Genomic DNA, 25,468 nt, shown 5'->3' with positions numbered 1-25,468 from the left:
CAGCCCAGTGACAGTGAGTCAAAGACCAGCGGGCTGCAGCAAGGCCCGATTCTAAACCAGTCTGACGTTAGAACCAAGAAGGGCAGGATGAGGATACGCAAAGCAGAAATCACCTGGGAGGCTGATTTTGTTTTTAGAGGGAGTTAATTTTTTGTTGTGGGGTGGTTTTTGTTGAATGTTAGCCTAAGCTTTTCAAACAGAAGAAACCCTCTAATCCAGCAATATTCTTCATGGAAATTGAGATTAAGGAAATAATCTAACAGGAGGGAAAAAGACCTATGCAAGCAATTGTTGGCTGGAGAGTTATTCATCTTGCAAAACAGAAAACATATCATAATGTTGTACACTTGAAATGTATGTAATGTTATTAGCTAATGTCACTTCAATAAATTTAATTTTTTAAAAAGAAAAACAGAAAACAACATGAGTATCCAACAGTAGGGAAATGGTTAAGTGAATAATGGTATAACCATTTCAAGAATAATTATGTAGCAACATGCAAAAAAAGGTTATGATACATTAAGAAGGGAAAGGAAATGAAGAAGTGTTTCTATGCAGGTGATAGAGCTGGGAATACCATCATTTTGCAACTGCCATAGTCATCAATGGATACTAAAGCCTGTGAATCAAAAGTTGATGAGGAACAGGATGTTCACATAGTCTGAAATAAATTCACCACAAATTTCTTATTAACTGTAAAGGGACAAATAGCAACTTTATCCTGGAGAATCTTGGGGGACACCACCAAACTAAGTCATGAGAGTTAACGCTTCCACTCCTGGTACAAACTGATATAATGTTCCTCTTCACACAGAGCACTGAGAAGTACATGTTATTTGTATAGCTGATTTCGGCCAAGAATGTATAACCTCAACCAAACCATGAGGAAATCCCAGGCAAATATTAAACTAAGGCAAATTCTACAATAATGAGTAATCCTGGGTTGGATCCTGGACTAGAGGAAAAATTACCCTAAAAAGGATATTAATGGGACAATTGGTGAAATTAAAATATAGACTATAAATGAAAAAAAGAGTATCACATCAATGTTAAATTTCTTGATTTTGATAAATGTCCTTCTTCTCAAGAATTCCATACAAGTATTTAGGGTAAGAGAGATGTGATATAAGCAACTTAATCTCAAATGATTTGGGGGGGGGGGATGAGTATTTAAACAGAGAACAAAGAGGGGGTGGGGAAAACAAAAAAGCAAATCTGGTAAAATGCTAACAATGGGTTAATTGGGATGAAAGGTGTTCTGGAGTTCTTTGTCCTATTCTTGTAACTTTTTAAAAATTTGAAATGATTTCAGAATAAAGTTACAAAAAATATATCTGTGCAACGATTACAACTACAAGAATGTTATGTCCTTGCCAAAAGGTAGGAAAGGATGCCTGACAATGAAAATCTAATTTGAATGGGCCAGATGGTGGGTGACACTTTCTCCTCATTAAAGAGAAGTGCTGATGTCAATTACACTACTTGATTCACAGAAAAATTCAGCAATCACCAAACGAGAAAAATAATTATTCAGTGGCAATAAAGGGGCTTCCATGAGACATATGGTTACGTTACTCCTGGAGTCACCTGCTGCCCACAGAGCTGTAGACAATGGTGACTCTAGAAATGGGTGGGTTTTTTAGATTCCTATAATGCCCATGTCTGGGTGAAGACATACCTTCATGATAGCTTCGTTGATCAAGTTCTCGCTGATGATAGTGGCAGTTCCCAAGCTGGAGTTAGCCGTCTTGGTGGCTGTCGTGTTCATTGGCTTCACGAGATGAGGTCTAAAGAGAAGGGAGAAAGGATCCTTAGAGCTTTCTGTAACGGGAACACTGAGAAACTGCCCATCTCAAAGATGGCAGCCGGCCAGAGAGACGAGGGCGGAGAGCGGTGACTCGCCGTTCACGTCTCCGCTCTAACACACGCCAAGGTTCCTGTAGAAATGAAAGCAGTCAGCTCTAGGCAGCCAAATGCAAGCCAGCAACACACACCCTTAGAGCCAGGTGTCCTGGCATTCTCACAAGCCCCTTGTCCTCATTCTCAATGTCAGGAGAACGTGAAAGGCAGTGTCTTATTTTTTGGAGGCAACTACAGGCTAGGACTCTACTGTGGGAGCTCTTGCAAAGCCTTCTGTTCTCTGGCAGTAAAGAAAGAGTTCAGAACAAGCATGCCAGCGTCACACCGGGCAGTGAAACTTTAAAAACACTGCTTGGTTCTACCGCTCAGTCTCAGTTGGTTCTGAGACTTGTTAACATACCCATCACATCACAGTGCATCTCTGCTATTTCAGAGCTCCAAATCTGTGCAGAGTAATTCCTAAACTATTTTGGAAGACTACTACTACATTCTCGCTACAAACACAGGTGTGCCTTCAGGTGCTCCCACCACAGGAGATGGCCCTTATAAAATGGGCCCTACCAGCAAAACGGGTGGGGGTTGCACCATCAGAACACCTGGGCGGTTAGAAAGCCATAATAACCTCTGCAGGAACAAGCAAAGGGGACATTGCTCAAGTTTACGAAGACACTCTTTCCCCGACTCTCACCTGTGCTTGGCTGACCCAGTGCCAGCTGAGACTGGATGTGTCTCCGAGGGTGAGACCCAGGCCTGAAGAAGAGGCTTCCTCTTGCCAGAATGTTCCGCTTTCCCAGGGAGGCCCTCTGCTGTTGCTTTTTTGTGAGATTCTGCTGTACTGGTGTGGGGAGTGTCAGAGAGTGGGAAGCTAGGGGAAGAGTGTGTGGCAGGAGAGGGCTCAGGAGAGGAGGGGCTGGAGACAGGAGGATCCGGGGCCGAGTCAGCAGGCTGCTTTCGCCTCCCATTTCCCATCAGCCCTGCCTCCTCGCCCTCGCCAGGGCCTGGCAGCTGGGTGTCCAAGCGTGAGCTCTTGCCGAGATTTGGTTTATGGATTCCTAAAGCTGCAGTGTGCTCTGGAGAAGCCCTAACAGATGCTTCCGGTGCTTTTGGCCTGAGCTCATGCAGGCTGTCTGCAGGCACTGCCAGCCCACCTGCCTCGCCGTTCGGCGCCTCCTCAGAATGGGCAGGTGACCTGCTCAAGGAGGAAGCTCCTCTTGCCAGAGCTGCTCCCTCTGCTGCCTCGCTGTCATCTTCCACCTCGTCCACTCTTTCATCGTCCGACGTCACTTCAGGAATGGAAGGAAGGGTTAAGTCCAGATCGGCCGTGCCTGGAGACCGGACACCGGAGGCAGACTGAAGGTCCTCCAGGGGATCGGACAGCAGGCCTTCGTGGTCACTGGCTTTGCTCTGATTCTGAGCCAGGAGGGTGTCGTCTTCCTCCAGGCCTTCCCCCGAGCTTGCTCCACTCACTGGGCCTTCTGAGACACGCTCCTCCTGGGAGGGGAGCAGCAGGTGCCCGGCCTTGGCAGCCGGCACGCCGGGATCCAGTGGCCGGGGCTCACTCGCAGCCTCCCCCTCGGAGCCTCCCGCGTGGGGACACCCGGCAGGCTGCTCTCTGCCGCACACGCTGCCGGCAGCAGCCCCTTCGGGCCCCAGCTCCTGGGGATGACTTCCGTCCTCTCGGACCCGTCCAGGGGACTTCTCCACCTCCGCTTCCGTGAAGAGCTGCTCAGAAAATGACACGTGCTTCTTGGTTTTCTTTGGGGCCTCGCTGCCATTCAGACCCATCTCTTTGTGTCTTCCCAGCGCGGAGGGATGTGGGAGGACCGGCTCTCCCATCCGAAGAGGGGGTACCGCCTGTTGGACTGTGGAAGCCACTTCCCCACCCCTACCTCTGTCCTCCTCAAAAAGCCCGGACGGACTCTCCCAGTCTGTCTTGACCCCCAGCGGAGGCCTCCCAGCCGGGCCTCCCGTCCTGCCGCTTCTCGCCGAAAGGGCCAATGTCACTTCTCGGGCCCCTTCCGATGAAGGGGGACAGTCTTGTTGTTCCGTGGGGGGAATCCCTGGCGGTTCTTCTTGCTGCCCCGTTTCAGGCTGCTTCCAGAGACCCTTTGCTGAGTCATCGCCCCTGGCATCCTCCTCTGTGTCCACCTCACGGGCCTTCCCCGCTGGAGCCTCTTCCGTCCCTGCCCACCCTGCCGTGGGCGGCTGTTCGGACGGTGATGCCAAGGCACGGGAAGCAGCATCTGGAACTTGTGTTAAACTCTCCTCGTGCGCCTCCGCGTCAGGGAGCAACGAGGGCCCCTCAGCACCAGCCTGGCCCTGGTGGGCGGAAGGCCAGCTTCCGACAGGCGTGGATGTGGAAATGGGAGCTGCCAGGGGAGGGGAGGAAGCGGAGAAGACAGAAGGAGATTCTGAGGACTGTGTCTCTGCCTCGTGGCCCGACTGAGGAGGGGCAGGTGTCTGAGCAGGACTGGAAGGGAAAGCAGAAGAAAGGGGAAGAGAGACAGGGGGAGGAGGAAGCCTGGCTGTGGGTTGAACCTCTGGAGACACTTCCAGTCTGCAAAAAGGACAAAATAAAACCTGCCGGTCAGTTGCAGATGCTGCTTGAGAGGCGAAAAAAACATATAAAAGTAAAGTCGTTCAGAGGGGAGAACTCAATGCTATATCTGGGGCAGTACCTTAAGAACTTAAAAAAGGAGCACACCAATACTTAATATACAGAAGAGACGCTTTTTATCACTGAGCACACCTGCCACACAAAGGGCTTTGCAACAGAAACAGAAAGATCCAGGTAAAGTGACAGCCCACAGTTGTTGTTTTTATATTTTTATTGTTTCCAGAGAGGATGGGAGAGGGAGAGAGAGATAGAAACATCAATGATGAGAGAGAATCATTGATCAGCTGCCTCTTCCATGCCCCCTACTGGGGATCGAGCCCACAACCCCAGTATGTGCCCTTGACCGGAATCGAACCCGGAACCCCTCAGTCCTCAGGCTGACACTCTATCCACGAGCCAAACTGGGTAGGGCAGCCCACAGTTCCTTTTGGGGATATACAGACAGCACCTAGAAAGCTCAAAGCAGTAAAGACCCACCACAGGGCAACACGCACACATGTTGAAGAGCAACAGGCTATGTATATGTCAGTGTGAGTCTGTGTGTGTGTGTGTGTGTGTGTGTGTGTGTGTGTGTAATCACAGTAAGCAGAATCTCAAATGCAAGCCTCTCCCCCTCCAGACCACAGAAACACTGCAAGTGGATGTGAGTCATGCTGACAAGCAGAAACCTCCAGGCTCTCTCAGGCTCTCGAAACAAGATGCAGAGTAAACACACAGAGAACTGTCACAGGAGTGTGACCAAGGGTCTCGCATGACAGCAAACCAGTGCCCACGTGCAAGGAGGAGAGAGAACATCGGACTCAAAGGGAGATGTGTGAAGAACTCACACCCAGTCCTGCGCATACCACAACCGAAACCTGGTGTCCCCAGCGTGCAACGCTCAGAATCCCCTACCCCCACGGCCTTCCCCTGGGTCTGAATGTCACCCATGAAGGGCCAGGACTCACCGAGGCTTCACGGCTTTGGTCTGGGGTGCCCTGGGAGAGGGAACAGGCGGCGTCGGTTCAGACTTGGGCTCTGGGTCAGCCTCCGGTTCTGTGCTCTGCACTTCTCCGAAGGGGTTCAGGGATTTTCCGCGTCCGGAGACAACAGCCATCGTATCCTTCTCCGATCTCTTTGCAAGGCCTTCAGCGGGCCCCGGCCCTTTCTCCCTCAGCGGGCCCTCCTGCTCCTGCCCAGGGGTGGTGGCAGGGCTTTCGCCCTCACTGCCCTTGGCCACCTCCTTCTTTCCTGTCACCAGAGAAAGCAGAGAGGACTTCCTGCTCTCGTGCTTCTTACTCTCTTTGGCTTCTTTCACGGCCTCCAGTTTCGCCGGAGCTGTGTTTTCCCTGACGTCCCCACCGCCGCCCTGTGGCCAGGAGGGCGGCAGGGTCATGGATTTCGGGGAGTTCTTTGTGGAAGACTCGGAGAGCCACTTGTCAGAGGACGCGGCACCCCCTTCTCCGGGTTCCTTCCAGGACCGAGGAGACAGGTTTTCCGTGGAGGAGAACAAATACCTCTTCCTGAAGCCCTGAGGGGACGGGGAAGAGGAGGTGCTGTCCTTGGGCTCAGGCTTGCCTTCTGGCTGCTCCACGTAAACGTGGTTCCCGTTGATGCAGACGTTGGAGCGGGAAAGCGCGTCGTTCTTGGACCGAAGGCCGCCGAGGAAAGACAGCCCTTCCTTCTTGGGGAGGCTGAGGTTGGCCTGGTTCAGTTGCTTAGGATCTGTGCTTCCTGATCTCTTGTGAGACATGACTGTGGGGAGGAAAACAAAGGGAAAAGGGAATAAGGAATTAAAATGACTGGCCCACAACTGGAGGGAGTGGGGATTTTGTCCGTGCCCAAATACATTCTCGGTTGTCACAGGTAGAGGCCAGGGATCCTCCCAAGATCATACATGCATGGGACAGCCCCCCACAACAAAGAATTATCTGGCCCAAGCTAGGAGCAGTGCTAAGGCTGAGAAACCCTGCATTTAGTCAATGGGAAGGGCAGCACTTTTAGTAGAGTAACAGAATCTGGCCAACAGTAGGGGTTTGATCATTGAAATTGCAGTTCAAAATACACAGTTAATTCAGAGTAAAGGGAACTGGATTCCTCAGCTTTCATTATGGATTTATCCCGTGAGGTTTAGTGCAATAATAGGATTCAATAAATACCTGATGAATTAATGAAATATCACTAATGTTCCATGGTTTAACCTTCAATTAAAAAAATAAAAATAAAAAATAAAAAACCTGCCTGGCTGGTGTGGCTCAGTGGTTGAGCACTGACATATGAACCAGGAGGTCACAGTTCAATTCCCAGTCAGGGCTCATGCCCAGGTTGTGGGCTCGATCCCCAGAAGGGGGCGTGCAGGAGGCAGACGATCAATGACTCTCATCACTGATGTTTCTATCTCCCTTTCCCTTCCTCTCTGAAATCAATATAAATATATATTTTTTAAAAACACAAAAACAGCCGAGACTGGTTTGGCTCAATGGATAGAGCATCGGCTTGGGGACTGAAGGGTCCCGGGTTCGATTCCGGTCAAGGGCATGTACCTTGGTTGCGGGCATATCCCCAGTGGGGGGTGTGCAAGAGGCAGCTGATCGATGACTCTCTCTCATCGATGTTTCTAACTCTCTATCTCTCTCCCTTCCTCTCTGTACAAAATCAATAATATATATTAAAAAATAAATAAATAAATAAATAAAAACACAAAAACAAACCTGGATGCACTCATTTTGCTTGATCTAGACGCTTGTACTAATGTACATCAGTTATAGAACCAGACGTTTAGGAAAAGGAATTTATAAATTCTTAGAAACCAGAGGGCTTAGAAAGAGTGAAGGCTTCCTAACCAAGATAATCCATCATCTCCACCACCACCACCATTTTAGTAACTGAGAATCTGAATTAAAATCTCTCTCTTAAGATTTGTGTGTTTTTCTCTCTCAAAGCAAAGTAAGTTAAACAGGGCAAGAGGCCAAGCAAGGAGGAGGAGGGAACTCACTGTCCGAGGCCGAGGAGGACTCATCCTCATTGTCATCATCCTCCCACCGGGACTGAAAGTCTCCGGGACGCAGCAGCACTTTGTCTGCCTTTGGAGTAGGCAGGACGGACATGGACTGGGAAAGCGGTGTTTTCTGCAAGTTAGACTTGGAAAACAAGGTCTTAATCTTCGACTTCTTTTTCTTGTCCTTCGAAGGTGACTCATCATCACTGTCGACAGAGGGCGATGTACTGGGGAGGATGGCTGAGGCGGTGTCCGAAGCGCTATCCTTATTCTTCCCCCTGATCTTGTCCTTCAGTTTCCCAAACGGATTCCGAGATTTGTCTTTCATGGACAGGTCGAACATGCTGGCAGTCATGTTGTTTCTCATAAATTGGATGTCAACCTCAATTTCTCCTCGCTCTTTTTCCTTCTTTCCTGGTTTGGATTTCAAGGTGTACCACCTGCAAGGAGAAGGTGGAGAGGTTACCTTTGAACTGAAGAGCCTAAAACAACGTTCACAATCCCTACGACCTGGCTCCTCCTCTCGGCTGTTACAACCTCTTATACAAACCTCTTATCTTCTTTGGGGAGTAAAGGGGAGGGGAGGGGGTAAGGACAGACTTGTAGTTTTATTTTTGAGAAGCCACCCACTAGGCAGAGATAGGATCTGATTCTGTACTCAGTATAGCATCACCTAAAATCTTGAGTCAGTAAAGTGCTATGTTTAAAAATAAAAATAAAAACTCCAACAAATCATTTCCTATGACCAGTATTTTCCTGTAAAGGGTAAAAATGCAAAGATCATGCACACATAGTTAAGAAGGTAGAATGCAAATTTGCAAGTACCAGTAAATCTCTAAGAAAAGCAAGGGTTTGTAGAACAGTCCCTGGTAGGGAGTAATTGAAAATATAAGACAGTAAAAATGTATATAGATTCCACTTATATGAGGCATGTGGAAGAGTAAAATTCATAGAGACAGAAAGGACAATGCTGGTGACCAAGAGTTGGGAGAAGGAGTGAATGAAGAGTTAGTGTTTAATGGGGACATAGTTTGCCCTGACCAGTGTGGCTCATTGATGGAGCATCGGCCTGTGCACCGAAGGATTGTGGGTTCGATTCCCGGTCAAGGGCCCATTTCTGGGTTGTAGGTTCGGCATGTGCGGGAGGCAACCAATCGCTCTCCCCGCCCCCACCTTCCTTCCACTTTCTCTAAAAATTAATGGGAAAAATATACTCAAGTGAGGATTAACAAAAAAATGTTTTTAAAGTTTGGGTTGCATGGTGACGATGGTTTCACAACAATGTGAATGTGCTTAATATCACAGAACTGTGTACCTAAAAATGGCTAAAGTGGTAAATTTTGTTATGTATGTATAATTGTTTACCACTACTTTTTTTTCTTTTGCTAACCCTCACCCAAGGATATTTTTCCATTGATTTTTAGGGAGAGTGGAAGAGCGGGAGGCAGAGAGAAACATCGATGTGAGAGAAACACATCGATTGCTTGCTTCCAGCACAAGCACAGACCAAGGTCCCAGGCCTAGGAGGAGCTTGCAACCAAGGTACGTGCCCTTGACCAGAATCAAACCTGGGACCCTTAGGTCCACAGGCCAATGTGCTATTCACTGAGCCAAACTGACTAGGGTCCACAATTTTTTTATTCTTTTTAAAAGAACATTTCAAATATTATTTGACATTTGCAAACTACTTCAAGACTTTGGCAAATGATATGTCAATTCCACTCCATTGAAAGACACACTTCAGAAAAAGGCATTTTCCACCTGGTTAACTGCAAGAATGCGAGCAGTGTGACCACCGCAGACCAAGCAGCTCTAAGTTCACGGTCTCCTGACAGCCAGCCCCAGCATCGCCCTCACAAACAGAACCCACATTCTGACTTCGTTTCAGTGACCTATTTAAGAGCTGAGGGCCACGGGGCTTTAAGGAAATGATGGGTTTGCCCAAACAACCACAATTTCCTCTTTCACCTTCAGCCGATCTTGCTCACAGGGCAGATCCCTGCCCTCACCATTTTCGCTCACCCTGCACTTAAAGGAAGGGAGCAGAGGGAGGCCGAAGCCTAACACTGAAATAGCACCTCCAGCATACTTGGCATAGCACACCCTGAGAAACATCCTCATTTAGATGACATTTCTCACAAAGAATGACATTTTTCTTTATCTCAAAAATGGGACCTTTTATCCATTTTACAGATAAAAGAGATTGAGGCTTGCAAGTGAGGTAATTGGTGCAAGGTCTTAGGACTCTTAAGAGTCATGACTGGGTTCTGAATCTTGAACCTGGGACCCTTTGGTCACAGGCCAAACCAGCTAGGGCTCAACTCTTTTTGAGGAAAGTTTGAGCTTCTAATTTAAAAAGAAAGGGGGAGAACCCACCCTAGCTTGCCACCAGTCATTAATCATAAGCTTTCATAAAGTCCAGGGTACAAAGTCATCACAAAGAACTTAACCTGCATGATCAAAATACAGCCGAGATCTGAGAAAATGATGTCAGCTATGATTTTGGACCTTGAGAAGAAACCTTATGGTTTTTAAAACACAATCCACAGCTGGAGAGGGAGGGGAGATGCAAGGTCCTGACAGACAGCCCCTGGTCTCTGCCAGCCTGCCGTCTTTCCAGAATATTTCCGGGACCTGGCCAGGGAATAGTTTGCATATTTGTCACTTAGATGTTGAGAGGATTATTTGTATTTTTCCTCTTCTGACAGTCATGTGCTAAATGGTAGCCTTCATGAGGAAGGTGGTTACCTTTTGTAAATACCAACTTGAAAAGGGGAAGTTGCTGAAAGCTGAGTCCCAGGGCTCAGAGGACCACGCCAGCCACACGCAGAGAGCTGCCCCTCTCCACCCAGGGGATGCGAAGACAGAAGACAGGACAGACTTTTAAAGAATGCGTACTTGGCAGTTCTTGGGACCAGACCTGCCTTTCCAAAAATATTAGAGCCAACGGCTGTTTATTTTGAGCAAAGCTCCCACCAACTCTAGCATCCTCCCTGCGGGCCTATTATTCCCTGCTGCACAGGTTCAATCCCCAGGCGCTAAAGTGGGATTTGTTTTGGGAGCCCAACACCACTAGGAGGTGTGAAGAGACACTTCACCAACTGGTCCTGTCTGTTTACTTTCACAAACAGCCCAAACAAACACCAAGTAACCCCAGAACAGCTCCATGTAAGGAGGTGAAAGGCAGACTGAATCACAGGCGGGGAAGCATCTCATGCTTATGTTCAGAAGGTTTAAAAGCCCGAGCTGGGTTTATTAAAGCTAGAAAGGAAGACACGAGTTGTTTCTTCTATTATCAATGTTATCCAAGGGGTATTTGACCCACGCATACTTTATAACAAGAGTTATAAATCATCCGAAGGAATCCCCAACCAGAACATGTAATGGGGTTTTCATCTTTAAACATCAATTCAATTTTTAAGCATTTCTGTTCATTTGCTTTCAGGTTCGCTTAATTCCAGCACCTTACGGAAGTAGTTCATCAATAATAAAGCACGGCCACCCAGCGCATGATGTCAGTGTGGGCGCGTCCAGCGATACCTTTCAGGTAGCCCGGACGGCTCCCACTATCTCAGAAATCAGGGCCGGGTTCATTTTCCCAGTCCAAAGGGCAGAGAACAGGAGAGAGCCGTAATCCCAATGCAGCAAGTTTATTTTTAAACCCATGTCTGACAAAACCCTGCCGCCTATCAAGAATGATCCCTTCTATACGCAAATAGTGATTTTTATTTATAATTAAAGTTCAGTTCTTCAAAATTTAATAGGATTTCTGAATACATAGGAAGTGACAGGAGACTTACGTAAACTATATTTTTAAGTAATAACAGGCATAGGATTAAAATCAAAAACATACAAAATGGTATAGAGCCCTAGCCAGGGGTCACCTATTGGATTCCTGTTCAGGACATATGCCCGGTTTGTGTGCTCGTTCCCCAATAGGGGGTGTGCAGGAGGCAGCTGATGTTTCTCCCTCTCCCATCCTCTCTCTTGAAAATCAATAAAAGCATATATTTTTTAAATGGTACGGAATGAGCCGAAACCAGTTTGGCTCAATGGATAGAGCATCGTCTTGGGGACTGAAGGGTCCCGGGTTCGATTCCGGTCAAGGGCAGGTACCTTGGTTGCGGGCATATCCCTAGTAGGGGATGTGCAAGAGGCAGCTGATCAATGACTCTCATCAATGTTTCTAACTATCTCTCTCCCTTCCTCTCTGTACAAAATCAATAAAATATATTTTAAAAATAAAATAAAATGGTACGGAATGAAAACTTCAGTCTTCCTACTCCTCCATGCTCCTCAGGCAAGTGATAGTCTTGGGCATATACAGCTGCCCTCCTTTTGGGGGATTTAGGTTAGGGTTGTTTATTTTGGTTTGTTTGTTTTGTTTTTCATCAAACAACAGCTTAAAAAAAGAAAAATTCTTTTAAGTCTTCTAGGTGTAAGATTAGGTCTAGGATCTAAGAGCAGTAGGGAATGTGAAAAAAGAATGAACAGGGTACAGGAAGGAAAAGAGGTGGGAGGCAGAACTCAGGATCCCCCTCCACCCTTAACCCCACCCCCAGGGCTGGGTTGGGGAGCTACTGTCTAGATCTGCATTGTCAAATCCCCTGGGCTTTGAAACAGTTCTTTTGAGAGCAGTTCATGCCATCCAACCATGCCCAATTCTCAAGGTTGATTTGCCTCAGAATGTAGTCTCTCAAACACACGGAGAGCGGAGAGCAGGTCCCAGGGGCCTTCCATCGGAATGCGGCAGGGTGAGGGCAGCGTGGCTCCCGGTCTTGGAGATTGCACTTGTAAAAGACTGACTGGTATGTCTCAAAACGAATCTTCCTGCAGATGAAGTAAGCCTGTTTTTCCTTCAAAACATTCCTGAGGGCAGGTGGGTGCAGAGAATGGGTGGCTCCAAAGATTCGGTTCAAATACTGTTTACATGCCCGGCACTGAACAGGCAAAGCAAAGAGGCCAGATTCTGCCCTAAAAAACTTACCCTCTGGGGGGTGGGGTGAGGAGTACGGGGACAGAGTGAGTTTAGCAACATCATCACCAAGTGTTGGTGACACTGGCACAGCGGCTGCCTTCTTTCTAACTTTAGAGCACAACAAAATCATCAGACATGAAGAGGATCTACAGTTTCACCACAAATGAGGACTCCCACACATGAATCCAGTTCTCAGCTCATTTAAACCCCAAGGGGCTACTAGAACCGCCTCCTTAGGGGTCCCGCAAAATGAATTAATACTGTGTCTTCCAATTGGACACGGAAAGGCAAGGCAAAGGAGAAGACCACAGCTCTATAAAATACTTCAACGTTTTACAGTATTTGTTTCATGTCAAGGGGGCCTTGTCTGCGGGTCCAGTTTGGACTCAACAGTCAGGGGAGGACTGCCTGTTTCCTTCCCCCGCACAATCGCAGCGGTGACGTGTGGGGTGAGTCATCTCCACCATGACCCAGCATCGTGACCCGGGGGAGTACGTGACCCAGGGGAGTGAGTACGGCCCCACATCGGGAAAGAAGCAGGAAGGACAGAACAGCGCCTGATGTGGTGTTTCGAGACAGGGGGCACACTCGGTCTTTCCTAGGTGAAGAAATGTTCACTGTCCTCCCCGGGAAACAGAAAGAAAGCTGAAGACCCTGTGGGGCCAGCAGCTGAGCACATCCATACGGGCTCTGAAAAGGAGTGACGGGTGAAATGCCCAGGCTCTTCTCTCAGCAGCCGAAAGCGATGCAGAGCAAACAGGGACAGAAGTGTTTATGACCTATAAAACGTTGGCAGTGTGTGCCTTGCAGAAGCTAAGTAGTTCAACCAGTTTTGTTATTGACCAAGGTGGCTGGTCATCATTGCCTAACTCTGAATACAGAATCACCCATCAGCCACCCTCGCCTCCCCCGGTGGCCCTTCCCCTCTGCCCACTATCAACTGCTTGGAAGGTCTCCTGTTAAAATCATGACGGAGGCAAATGGATCGGTGTTTTTTTTTTCCCTAATTTTGTTATTCTAATGGCACCAAAAGGCCATCTGTGGCCACCAAACTCAATCCTAAAAGTTGATAAGTGACATGGTATAGGAGAGAGAACAGAAAAAGCCGGCTGAAAATGCTTTTGGCCTTCCTGTATTATTTGCTCTACAGAAATTCTGTTAGAAAATAATCAAAGTGAGTTATAGAAAAAATTTTTTTTTAATTTTCTCATGCTAATCCAACTGTGATCTTTTTATGTATTTTCTTGAAGTCTTTTCCCTGTGCATTTAAACAATCACTAGCTGAGAGACTTCAGGCAAGTTACATAACCTCTCTGTGGCTAGGGCTTCTCCTCTGAAACAGGGTTCAAAACACCTACCTCAGAAGGTTGTTATGAAGATTAAATGGCTTCCTATAAGTACAATCCTTAGAATTAGAACAGTGCCTGGTATTAATGAGCACTCGACAAGTGTTAGCTATAATTATTGCTTAGTTGTAACCAAAGTACACAAGCAATTTTATTTGTAGTAGTTATATACATAATTGTCTTAGTTTCCATACCCATCAATTCTAGTGACTATATGACATGCTGTAAAATAAATACATATATATATGCATAGTTTACCTATTGAGATGGTTTTCAAAAGGGAATTTAAGAAACCTACAATTCTGACTGACTAGGCATCCAAATATCATCAAATACAAATAACAATGATTTGCATTCAAAGGGGTTAGGAAAAGACTCAATTACAAAATCAGTTTGCATTACACAATTTCCAAAATTAAAACACACGAATTTTTAAAATACGATGATCAGCGTATGTTTTCTGTAACTTATGAGACATTTAATCAATGGTCTTCAGGGTTTCTACGTAGGTGGGAGAGTTATGAAGCAGAGGGCTTCGAAACTACGTCAGAAATATGCCAAGATGGCATAACTGACTGAAGGATAAGGTTCAAGGCATTTTTTTTTTTAAGTTGAAAGCAATATTAAACTTCCTGTAGGTAAAGATTAAAGAGAATAACAAGCACCAGTATTTCAAGATTCTGAGAATTAGGAAAATTGACACACTTTTAACCATGTAAATCCTCCCCTGCAATCATTTACTGATCCATTCTTTTCCTTGATCAGATCTCAAAAAGCCACAAATGTTAATATTCTACCTTCAGATCAGGTATCTAGCCTCTAGCCCACATGTAAATGCCACTGAGGCATTCTATTTGGTCTGCTAAAGAGCATTCTCATGGCAACCGTGGGGATCCTTTATCACTCATGCAAAGAGATCTTAAGGATGGAAAAAGAAAATGCAATGCTTTGGTTCACCATCTTTTGATCAGGACAAAAGAAACAAATAAACTTCGGCATGACAGACATCAAAAAACATCCAGCCCTAGCCGGTTTGGACTCAGTGGGTAGCATGTCCGCCTGCAGACTAAAGGGTCCCGGGTTCAATTCCGGCCAAGGGCACTTGCCCAGGTTGCAAGCTCAATCCCAATGTGGGGTGAGCAGGAGGCAGCCAATCAATGATTCTCTCTCATCGTTGATGTTTCTATCTCTCTCTCCCGCTCTGAAATCAATAAAGATATAGTTTAAAAAAACAAAACATCCAGCCTATGTTCCACCCACAAACGGGACTCACTCCTTTCTAAGAGAGTTCTGGGCAAGGAAGCAGAGTATCTATGATTTATCTTATAATCAAGGTAAGTCCCCAGGGGGTGGGGAAGAAAAACCCCACACCAAGAGCATTCAAAATCCTGTTTTAACAACGGATGATTAGTGAAAATGAAAAGTTCCATTGGTGTAAACGGAAAACCCCACAGGACTGGCGCTGTAGGAGGCGACACCCTTGAAGCTATATCCCAGGACCCAGCCCACCACTGGCTCCCTGCACACAGGACACCCATTCTTTATGATCACAAGAGGCCTTTTCAGACCAGACTTTTGGGAAGCCTTAATTGTTCTACCTAGGTTAGCCACGTCCATTTTAATAAAAGAACATTTATATTAAAAGTGAAGTGTGCAGCAGCCAGCAGACCTTTAGAAACATTTTTTCTGGGGTTTCTTGAAAATGCCTTCCCTCTCACTCCCATTCAGAGGCCAACACTCAGGAAAAGACACTTAATTACCACTGCCTTTTCTCTCCCCACAGGCACATTCCTAAATGTGTCCCTCGGGGACACCGGGAGACTCAAGCCCTGATTTCTTTCTAACAGATTATCTACAGACCTCTCCCTCCAGGAAAGGAATTTCTTGTCTCATTAGTGACTAAAAGCAACTCCTTTGCCAAAAGCATCATTAAGCACCAAGTTGCAGGGACAACCTTCTTCTTTAATGTTCGAAAGGGCGCAGCAGCAAGCAAGCCATACCCCAAACTGGGAGACTGAATGGGCAGAGCTTTGACCTCACACTTCGGACACCCCTAGTCTTTAATCCACTGGATTAAATGTAAGATTAAAGAGTTCTCGCCAAAGCCGGTTTGGCTCAGTGGATAGAGCGTTGGTCTGCGGATTGAAGAGTCCCGGGTACGATTCTGGGCAAGGCACGTACCTTGGTTGCGAGCACATCCCCAGTGGGGGGCGTGCAGGAGGCAGGTGATGGATGTTTCTCTCTCATCGATGTTCAAGCTTTCTATCCCTCTCCCTTCCTCTCTGTAAAAAATCAATAAAATATATTTAATTTAAAAACAACCACTTGCCTGTGCCTAAGGGACTGTGTGTGTGTGTGTGTGTGTGTGTGTGTGTGCATGTGCGAGCTCGTTCACTCTCAGAGACTATGCATGGATGAGCCCTGCGTTGGGTCACGCAGCAAAAATAAGACCAGTGATCTCTGGCCAAGGGAAAAGCAGGGAAAAGTGGGCTTGGTCTCTTCCTGAGCCAGCTGGGACACAAGATGTGACCCAGGACACCTCCTTAAAGTAAGCAGAACCCTCTTGTCAAGTTTTTTTCCAAGACAAAAATCCCGGCAGCAGGCTGTCGCTGTTGTTGGAATTCAAAGGCCTGAGAATTTAGAGATCTACACCAGACCCAGGACCCAAGGCCACCCAAGGGACTGCTCTGAAGTGAAGATAAAGCCTAAAATGACTCCTGTTCCCTCTCTTCACTTGGGCTAGGGCTTCCTAATCTGAGGAGCAGTGTTCTAGGACAGATAGCAATTAAAACTGAAGTATTTTAATGTATACCTAAGATTACTCTTAGAGGAAGGAACAGGGATATCAGCAAATACATGTTTGAGTTCTTGACATTTTAATCAGCACGTGTATTGCTTTTAATGTAAGTATAACATTTTTCAGTTAATAACTACAATTAAAATGACCTACTATTTATAAAAACTTCCCCCTCATGGCAGTTGGCGAAATACAAAAGAGTCTTTGTAACCAGAAGGAAGTTTAAGCAAAAGGAAAAAGGCACAGGACTTTCATACGCATACTTTCCCTAATGTGAAAAATATTTAAGTGGTTGACTTGCTTGCCCCAAAGTTTTATTTCCCATTTCTGGGTTTACTGTTCCTAATGTGACATATTATTTCCCCCTTTCTTAGTTAGTCCTGTGTTCATTGAAGCAGTGACTTCACCAGCCATGCTGGAACACACCAGTACGACTGCATCAGCTATGCTATTACAAAACAAAGACTAGGCCTGTATTAAAACCATAAATACTTGAAGACACACAGACACACACCCTGGTTTCAGTGATGTTTCCTACTCACAGGAGTCACTGCCCAAAACTGTTTTTGCAATGGTGACCTCACCCTGTCATAGTGACTGTTGGGGAAAGAAAGCAGCCACCACTTCCTGGTTCATTTTCAACAGCCAGCTCTCCTGGTTTTATTTGTTCATTCTTATCACTTCCTCCCATTCACCCTCACCCACATCCAATCCAGCACAAGCCACGCCAACTGAGCCTCCAAAATATTTTTGAAATCGACCCACCTGTGTCCATCTTCACAGCCATCACCCTAACCCCGTGGTCGGCAAAGGCATTAGTCAACAGTACGACGACTGACATTTCTTTGGAGAGCCAAATTTTTTATTTATTTATTTTTTAAAAAAATATATTTTATTGATTTTGTACAGAGAGGAAGGGAGAGAGATAGAGAGTTAGAAACATCGATGAGAGAGAGTCATTGATCAGCTGCCTCCTGCACACCCCCTACTGGGGATATGCCCGAAACCAGGGCACATGCCCTTGACCGGAATCGAACCCGGGGCCCTTCAGTCCCCAAGCCGACGCTCTATCCACTGAGCCAAACCGGTCTCGGCGAGAGCCAAATTTTTTAAACGTAAACTTCTTCTAATGCCACTTCTTCAAAATAGACTCGCCCATGCCGTGGTATTTTGTGGAAGAGCCACACTCAAGGGGCCAAAGAGCCGCATGTGGCTCACGAGCCAAAGTTTGCTGACCTGGGCCCTAACCCAAGCCACCACCGTTGGTCGTCCGGATTACATCAGTGGCCTCCCATTTGGTGTGTCTGATTCCAGGCTAGGCTTGTTTCAGATCCTTTGTTCACCTAACAGCCACAGCGATCTCTAATGCAATGGATTGCACCGCCTCATTGGCTTCCCAGAATTCTTAAATAAAGCCCTGCCTTCCCCGTCAGCCTCAATCTACACAATCTCTCTAGCCACCCCAGGGCCTTTTCACAGGCTGCCCATCCCCTCGGGCCTTCCTCCTCTACTTTTCACTAGAAAAACTCCTGCTTATTCTCGGGTCTCTGCCTCAGAGGGGCTATCTGCAATATTCTTCTTTAAGTCATGTCTTCTGTGGTCTTTCCTCTTAGGATACCCTGTTCTCTTCCTCCACAGTATTTATCACGATACATGGTTATTTATTTATGTGTTCATTTGTTTAATGTCTATATACCCCAGGAGGCTGTGGGGTATATAGACATTAAACAAATGAACACATAAATAAATAACCAAGGATCGTGTCTGTTTTGGTCACCACTGTTTACACTTGTATACCCAGAACCTGGCACATAGCAGGTGTTAAAAAATATTTACGAAAAGTATGGATAGACTTTAAAGACAAGGAGGAGAAAAGCAGTTAGAGCTTTCCCCATGCTCACTGAATGTCTTACAAATAAAATTACAATCAAATAATACCGTGAAAAACACAATGGAACACCTTTAACACAATAACTTTGAGGTACCTTCCCCCTTCTTAGTCATTCCCCTCCATTGCCATAAACAGGTTAGGGTTTATCCAGAGGATTGAACTATCCATGTCCCACGCTGGAGTGGGAGGGGACTGTGGCTGGGTGACAGGTAGGAGGGTTTCCAGTAAGGCTCAAGGGGAATCATATTTAAGGGGAATCCCGAGAAAGGAAGGACTTAACAATATTGCTCAAATTTTCCAATCTGTTACGAAAATCTTATGAGTATGTTTAGAAAACTTAAATGTATAAGCACTAACACTGACTGCTTGTAATTTGTGCATTACACATCTCTGTGGTCCTCTAAGTGACTTCCCTGCATCCAGCTCTCCCAGAAAAACGGCTCTCTGGCCTTTATTTCTTTTTAATAACCCAAATTTCCTTTGGCAACTTATAGCATTCTTCTATACTTACAGCTCTTCAAAATAGTTAGCCTTTATTAATATTCAAATCCTTTCAAATACAACCAAACCCCCCCTTAAATGTTAAAGACATTTAGGAAAATGACTCTCCACCACTCACACTCTCTCTTCATATCTGGAAGACTATTCCAGTATTTTTTTTATATATATATTTTATTGATTTTTTACAGAAAGTAAGGGAGAGCCAGAAACATCGATGAGAGAAAAACATCCATCAGCCGCCTCCTGCACACCCTCCACCGAGGGTGTGCCCGCAACCAAGGTACATGCCCTTGACCGGAATCGAACCTGGGACCCTTGAGTCCAAAGGCCGGGGCTCTGTCCACTGAGCCAAACCGGTTAGGGCTATTTCAGTATTAAGTTGCATGATATTTAGTTACACAATGGCCTTCTAGTCACCAGCCTTAATGAATATTTATTTTAATCTGTTAACTGATAATTTCCCCAAATTTTGTTGCTCTTACCATGCTAAAAAAAAAAAAAAAAAACACACACACACACACACACACACACACACAGTTTTAATTGATCTAGAATCCCACACTACATGAGACTAGAGAGCTGAGCAGAGAACCCTACATGTTAGTCACCTGATTCTGCCTCTCAGATTCAGGTCTGTTTTATGACCAGGAGACTTAACTGATTCCCATTTAACCGAGGCCCAACTGAGACCTGAGAGGTCTTTAATAGGTAAGCGTTAAGTGCAAAACCAATTCATTCTATGTATTCTTAAGTAAAGGGACTATGTATGACTCTTCCCTATTAAATGTACCCTATCCTACGTCAGTCTCTGGTGCTTCAAAGATGTGTGTCATCACACTAAAGTCAAGGTCTGTGAAATCTGAGTCATTATAAAAAGTATATTCTCTTGACTCCAAAGATACAACTGATGGAGGCTTATCAAAAGAACAAGTGGAAATATTAGCACAGTTAGCTCTTAATGCCTTGAGTTTCAGCTTCTAGACTCATAATAAAAGTCATACTCTATAACAGCAACCTTATTTGCTAGAGATGCACACACGCACACACACACACACACACACACACACACACACAAACCTACAGACCAAGATTTGAGCTTTTGACCCTGGCCAGTGTTGCCAAGTGGTTAGAGTGTCTGCCTGGGCACCAAAGGGTCACAGGTTCAATTTCCAGTCAAGGGTACATACCTCAGTTGGGGTTCACTCCCTCTCACCCCACCCACCACCCACCCCCTGTTGGAATGAGAGTGGGAGGCAACCAGTCAATGTGTCTCTCTCACCTCACACCTCTCACCTCCGTCTCTCATCTCTCCGTCTTTCTCTCTTTCTCTTTCCCCCACCCCCTTCCACTCTCTGAAAAGCAATGGGGAAAATATCTTCAGGTGAGGATTAACAACAACAAAATTTTTTTAATTTTGAGCTTTTGTTTTGTTTCTGGTTTTTAATGTCTAAAGTGGAGTCAAACCATTAATGACTAGTTCAAATAACTTCCTAGCCCAACCAGTTTCTGTTAAAATTCCGTCTCTCGTGTATATCTCATTTTCCAAATCCCAGCTATCTTGAGGGCCCAAGTGATGGACCCTGGCATCAGACAGAGTTTGTTTAACTGGGTTCCCAGCACCTCGGAAAGTCTCAGGAAATGATCAATGGAATGCCTGTAGTTTCACCTACTGCTAGAGGAGCAAATAAGAGAAGCCTTCCTTAGTGATTATAAAAAATAAAAATAAAATAAAAACATCACTAAGTGCTGTTTCCTACAAGCTGATACTTCGACTAAGGGGTAATCGGTTCATATAATAGTGGCAGGAGTAACCAATCTGGGTTTAGGATTACAACGGGGAGGATGTGAAAATGAAGATGCAAAGCCTAAACACTTCCTGAAATAGGGAATTTAAGGAGGTTTTCACTCCTCACAAAGCAGTAACAGAACTTTTTGAGCCTATATATGGGCCCCCTGAACCCAGGAACCCAGAAACAACTGACAAACATTAATTAAGTCAGGACACAAGCTCCATTTAAATAGGGAAACGGGTTTTGAGAGACCGAGCAGCCTGAGGCCCAACCATGAGTCAGGACCAGACCCAGGGAGGGCCCAGAAGCCCACCTCTGGCAGGGAGACGCTCTCTTTCTTTCAAGGGAGAAAAATGCTCCCGTAAGAAACAGATGGCAGAGACAGATGATAATATCCACACATCTTGGGTTGGGACCGAATAAAGGACCGCCAATGGCTCCCAGTTGAAGCCGGAAAGGAAACCAACCCAAGGCTCCAAATGTCATTTAAGAAAATGAAAAATGAGCACAGCTTCGGCCCCTCCTCAGCAAAGACGCTGTTCACCTGATGGCTTGTAAGCTGATGCCATGAAGATACTCCATCCATCCTCACCTACGGCTCTCCATCTTTACCTGATTTGAGTTCAGAAATACCTATTCATCTTTGGCCAGATAAGCGAATCGGGTATTATATTTGCAAGCATGCGCGCTGAAATTGGACCCACCCTACAGAGAAAGGAGTCTGGTAACTTCAGACCCTCTGGCTTTTCCTGTCTCCTTCGCAGGAGAAAGTTAAAAACCTGTTGGTATCTAAAGCACAAAATGTGAATCAGTGTGCTTCATAAACTGTGGGGGCTAGGGGGCAACATGACTAGCTTGCATATTTAAGGTCCAGCAAGTAGTCAATTGAGCAAAGCAAGGCTTAGGTTTGGGTATACAAGATGAACAAATGCTCCATTCCAAACACGTGTGAAAGACAACAGATAACTGGGTAACATCTTGGAGTGAACTGAGTTTTGCCCAGTTTTTCCTGTAGGAGTGAGTTACTCTAACTGACAGTGGTTGGCAAACTCATTAGTCAACAGAGCCGAATATTAACAGTACAACGATTGAAATTTCTTTTGAGAGCCAAATTTTTTAAACTTAAACTTCTTCTAATGCCAATTCTTCAAAATAGACTCGCCCAGGCGGTGGTATTTTGTGGAAGAGCCACACTCAAGGGGCCAAAGAGCCACATGTGGCTCTCGAGCCGCAGTTTGCGGACCACGGCCCTAACACATAACTCTTGACTGGGAACTATGGGTGAGAAGCCATCTGGAGGGAGTAGGGCCAGAGAGAACTTGACAAAGAAACACAATGCCTACCTCCCAGTTGAGTGGGCCAAGGGCAGACCCTGGCTCCAGCCATCGCTGAGAAATCCTTACTCATGTGGGGCCCAGGCAAACAGGGTTAAATATTTTTCAGTCTGAAGGTGGTGCATTCTTTGGGGAGGGAGGGGTAAATTCTCTTCACCAACTACCGGGACCCTGGGAGGAGGTGGGGGTTTGTGGGAAAGATAGCCATCACCTGGCAACCTGCACACCCCATTCCTGGCTACCTGCACACCCCATTCCCGGCCCTCACCCCCACCCACTCCTCACTGTAACGCCCCGCTCCGTCCAGGGGTGAGCCTCCGGAGCCAGGGAGTGTCAGTGGGTTACATTCCTCCAGTTAATCCTCTCTGAGCCAAGGCCAGGCCGTTCCCAGCTCCTTCAGTGCCCAGGGCAGTGACATACCTAGGAGGCTTTACCTAATGAATGCGAATATCAAATACACACACTACCCACACTAATAACAGGAATTCGTCGGGCCACCTGTAGTTTTCAGTTCATCAAAGATGCATGAGGTGCTTGCTTACTGAGTTTCAGGCGCTGAGCGAGGCCAGGCAGATACAGAATACCCCCCCCCGCCCCTCCCTCCCTCCCTGCGTTCGGAGCCCTCACGCCGGGGAGCTGGCGCGGGGGCCGGAGGGAGGAGTGGGAGCTGGGAGAGAATGCTCGTGCTGGTCCAGGGGTTCCTCCCGAAAGGTGTCCCTCTGTCCGTCCCCCTGAGACCCAGCAGCGCCTGCACTCCGCCTTCTAAGAGGATCTCTGCGCCCCGGCCACCTGCACGGCCCCCGCCGGGCTCCCGGTCCTCCCCCGGGTCCCGATCCTCCCCCGGGCTCCCGGCTCCCGGGCCTCCCCCGGCTCCCGGGCCTCCTGCTGGCCGCACTCACTGGGTCTTCCTGCGGCCCTGGTCCCGGTGCAGCTCCCGCAGGTCCACCTCCACGCGCCCCAGGAACTTGTCGAGGCCGAGCAGCGCGCGGTGCAGCACGGTGAGCTGCAGGGTGGCGGCGGCGGCGGGCGCTGCCCCGGCGGACAGCAGCGGCGGCAGCTCGAAGGTGGCCTCCTCGCGCCACACGGGCGCGCCCAGGCTGCGCTCCGACACCGAGGTGGCGTACTTCTCCTTGCCCACCTGGATCACCGCGTACGCGTCGCTCGTGCCCCCGGGGCCCTTGGCCCGCAGGCCCCGCGCCTGCAGTACCGTCACCTGCACGTGGGTCGGGGACCACACGGCTCCCGGGCCCCGGCCCGCCGCAGCCGCCAGGGACATGGTGACAGCGCCGCGGGAGTGCTCTACGGAGGGATGAGCTGACCGCCGCAACCCGCGGCCTCTAAGCCCGCCCCGCCGGCCCGGCCTCTTTAAGGCTTCCGGCCACGCCCCCTACGGGCCACGCCTCCACGCCAGCTACGCCCCGCACTGCCACCCCGGCCTCCTTAAGGTTTCCGGCCACGCCCCTCTAGGCCATACCCCCAAGCCAGCCCCGCCCCACTGCCCCGGCCTCTTTAAAACTTCCGGCCACGCCCCTTATGGCCACGCCCCCCTCGCCCGCCCACCGGCTGCGGAGCAGCCCTGGGAGGCCTCGGCACCCGGGCTGCCCGGCGCGGAGGGCAGGGCGGGGCCGGAGAATGCGGGGCTGGGAGGCGGTGGTAGGTGAGCGATGGAATCCGCCACCGAGGTCTCCCGGCCCAACCGGAACTGGCGGAAGCCCAGGCTTGGGAGTCAGACCTCATTCCCAGTCCGGCATTGCCCACGTGTGGGACTTTGCACAGATTACTGAGCATCTTTTTTTTAAAATATATTTTATTGATTTTTTTACAGAGAGGAAGAGAGAGGAATAGAGAGTTAGAAACATCGATGAGAGGGAATATCGATCAGCTGCCTCTTGCACACCCCCTTCTGGTTATGTGCCCACAACCAAGGTACATGCCCTTGCCTGGAATCAAACCTGGACCTTTCAGTCCACAGGCTGAAGCTCTATCCACTGAGCAAAACCGGTCTCGGCACTGAGCATCTTGTGGTCTCAGTTTCTCTGCCGAACAAAAGGAGAGAACAGTCTAGATTTGCTGCAAAATATAATTGAGCCTGAGAAACTCAACTACAGACTGATTCATTTGCCTCTCAATGAGTAACCATTATGGTTTGCCTCGTTTTCGGTTCTTATAAGTGTATTTCTTGGATCACATGATCTCACGCATCTAAGGGAAATAATGAGCAACATAAGCTGAAGAACAAAAACAGACCCGGTGACAGGGAAGCATTGATCAGACTGTCAAACCTCAGAGGGAAGGCAGGGGAGGGTAGAGGAAAGGGGGAAGAGATCAACCCAAGGACTTGTATAAGCCTAACCAGTGGCCATGGATAACAGGGGGATGGGGGCATACAACATGGGGAGGGGTTTGGGATGGGAATAGGGGGATGAGGACAATTGTGTGATACCATAACCAATAAAGAAATTAAAAATATATATATAATGGATCCTGGCACTTGGTGGATTCTCATTGCATGGTGGCTATCAAAGTGATAAAGAACATGACCCCGAACTCCGCCCTCTTTGGCCCCGGGGTGATGACTGTGGAAAGCGGTGGGTCCTGGGATGGTGCCAGGTGGGTGGGGAAGGAGGAGGCTCATTGCAAAGCCTGAAAAGGGGAAGGTAGAATGGAGGGGGTGGGACAGGAGGTTGGAGGTATCCTATGTTGCCCTGCTCTCACCAAATAAGGTGAGGCTAAGAGTAAATTTGAGAAGGGGAAGAAAGGGGAAACTGAAGACGGGGTTGCCAAACTAGACGTCAGGAACAGAGGCTTCTTCGCCCGCCCCCGGTTCCTTCTCCCTGGCTGGATGGACCCTCTTCGGTTTCCTCGTTCTTTATCTCTTGACTCCAGTTAGCCATTCCCTTGCTCCAAATGTCCACTAGATTGGCCTATTCCCTCCATTCCCAATAGCCTACTTCAAAGGCTTAGCTGAACCATCAGATTAAAAAGCTCACTTTGAAAGTTTTTAGGTTTTACAGTTAAGAAAAGGCCCAGAGCAGAGAAGTGATGGGTTCAAGGCCCCACAACAGATCCAAGACTAGAACCCAGGTGTCCTGACTCCCATCCAGGGTTTTTACTGTATCCCTTGCCTCTTCCGGATCCTCAGAACCCCAATCTTGGATTGCCACTAGTATCCCCCTGACCTCCAGGCTCCCTTCAGTCCACACTGCACACTGCTGCACTAACCCGCTCGAAATCCTACAATGTTGCCTCGCCTGCATCAACTTCAAACTTAGAGATTTAAAGACATTCCCATTTGATCCCGCCCTGACTCATTCTCCTCTATCTCCTGAACAAATTGTAGCACAGAGAGTTTCCCCATCTCCAGGCCTTTTGCTCTT

At 47.5% G+C, this 25,468-nt stretch overlaps 1 protein-coding gene across 3 annotated transcripts in view; it reads right to left on the bottom strand.

Moving 5' to 3' along the window:
* The window catches only part of RAB11FIP1 (RAB11 family interacting protein 1), a 29,828-nt gene extending 6,385 nt beyond the window's left edge, over positions 1–23,443 (bottom strand). For 2 of the 3 annotated variants that reach the window (XM_036458881.2, XM_036458880.2), the window contains exons 1-5: positions 22,991–23,443; positions 7,452–7,894; positions 5,425–6,211; positions 2,549–4,417; positions 1,679–1,787 (exon numbers count right to left, since the gene is read on the bottom strand). In XM_036458881.2, the coding sequence (XP_036314774.1) occupies positions 1,679–1,787; positions 2,549–4,417; positions 5,425–6,211; positions 7,452–7,894; positions 22,991–23,367 (3,585 nt within the window). In that variant the 5' untranslated portion in view covers positions 23,368–23,443. The remainder of the gene's footprint in view (positions 1–1,678; positions 1,788–2,548; positions 4,418–5,424; positions 6,212–7,451; positions 7,895–22,990) is intronic. The other variant, XM_036458882.2, reaches the window with a different exon arrangement.
* Positions 23,444–25,468: the final 2,025 nt, after the last annotated feature.

The sequence above is a fragment of the Pipistrellus kuhlii genome, unplaced genomic scaffold (genome assembly GCF_014108245.1).
Source record: "Pipistrellus kuhlii isolate mPipKuh1 unplaced genomic scaffold, mPipKuh1.p scaffold_m20_p_3, whole genome shotgun sequence".
In the NCBI taxonomy this organism is placed as follows: domain Eukaryota; kingdom Metazoa; phylum Chordata; class Mammalia; order Chiroptera; family Vespertilionidae; genus Pipistrellus; species Pipistrellus kuhlii.
Note: the sequence above shows the minus strand (reverse complement) of the source record. Positions and strands in the feature narration are given on the sequence as shown.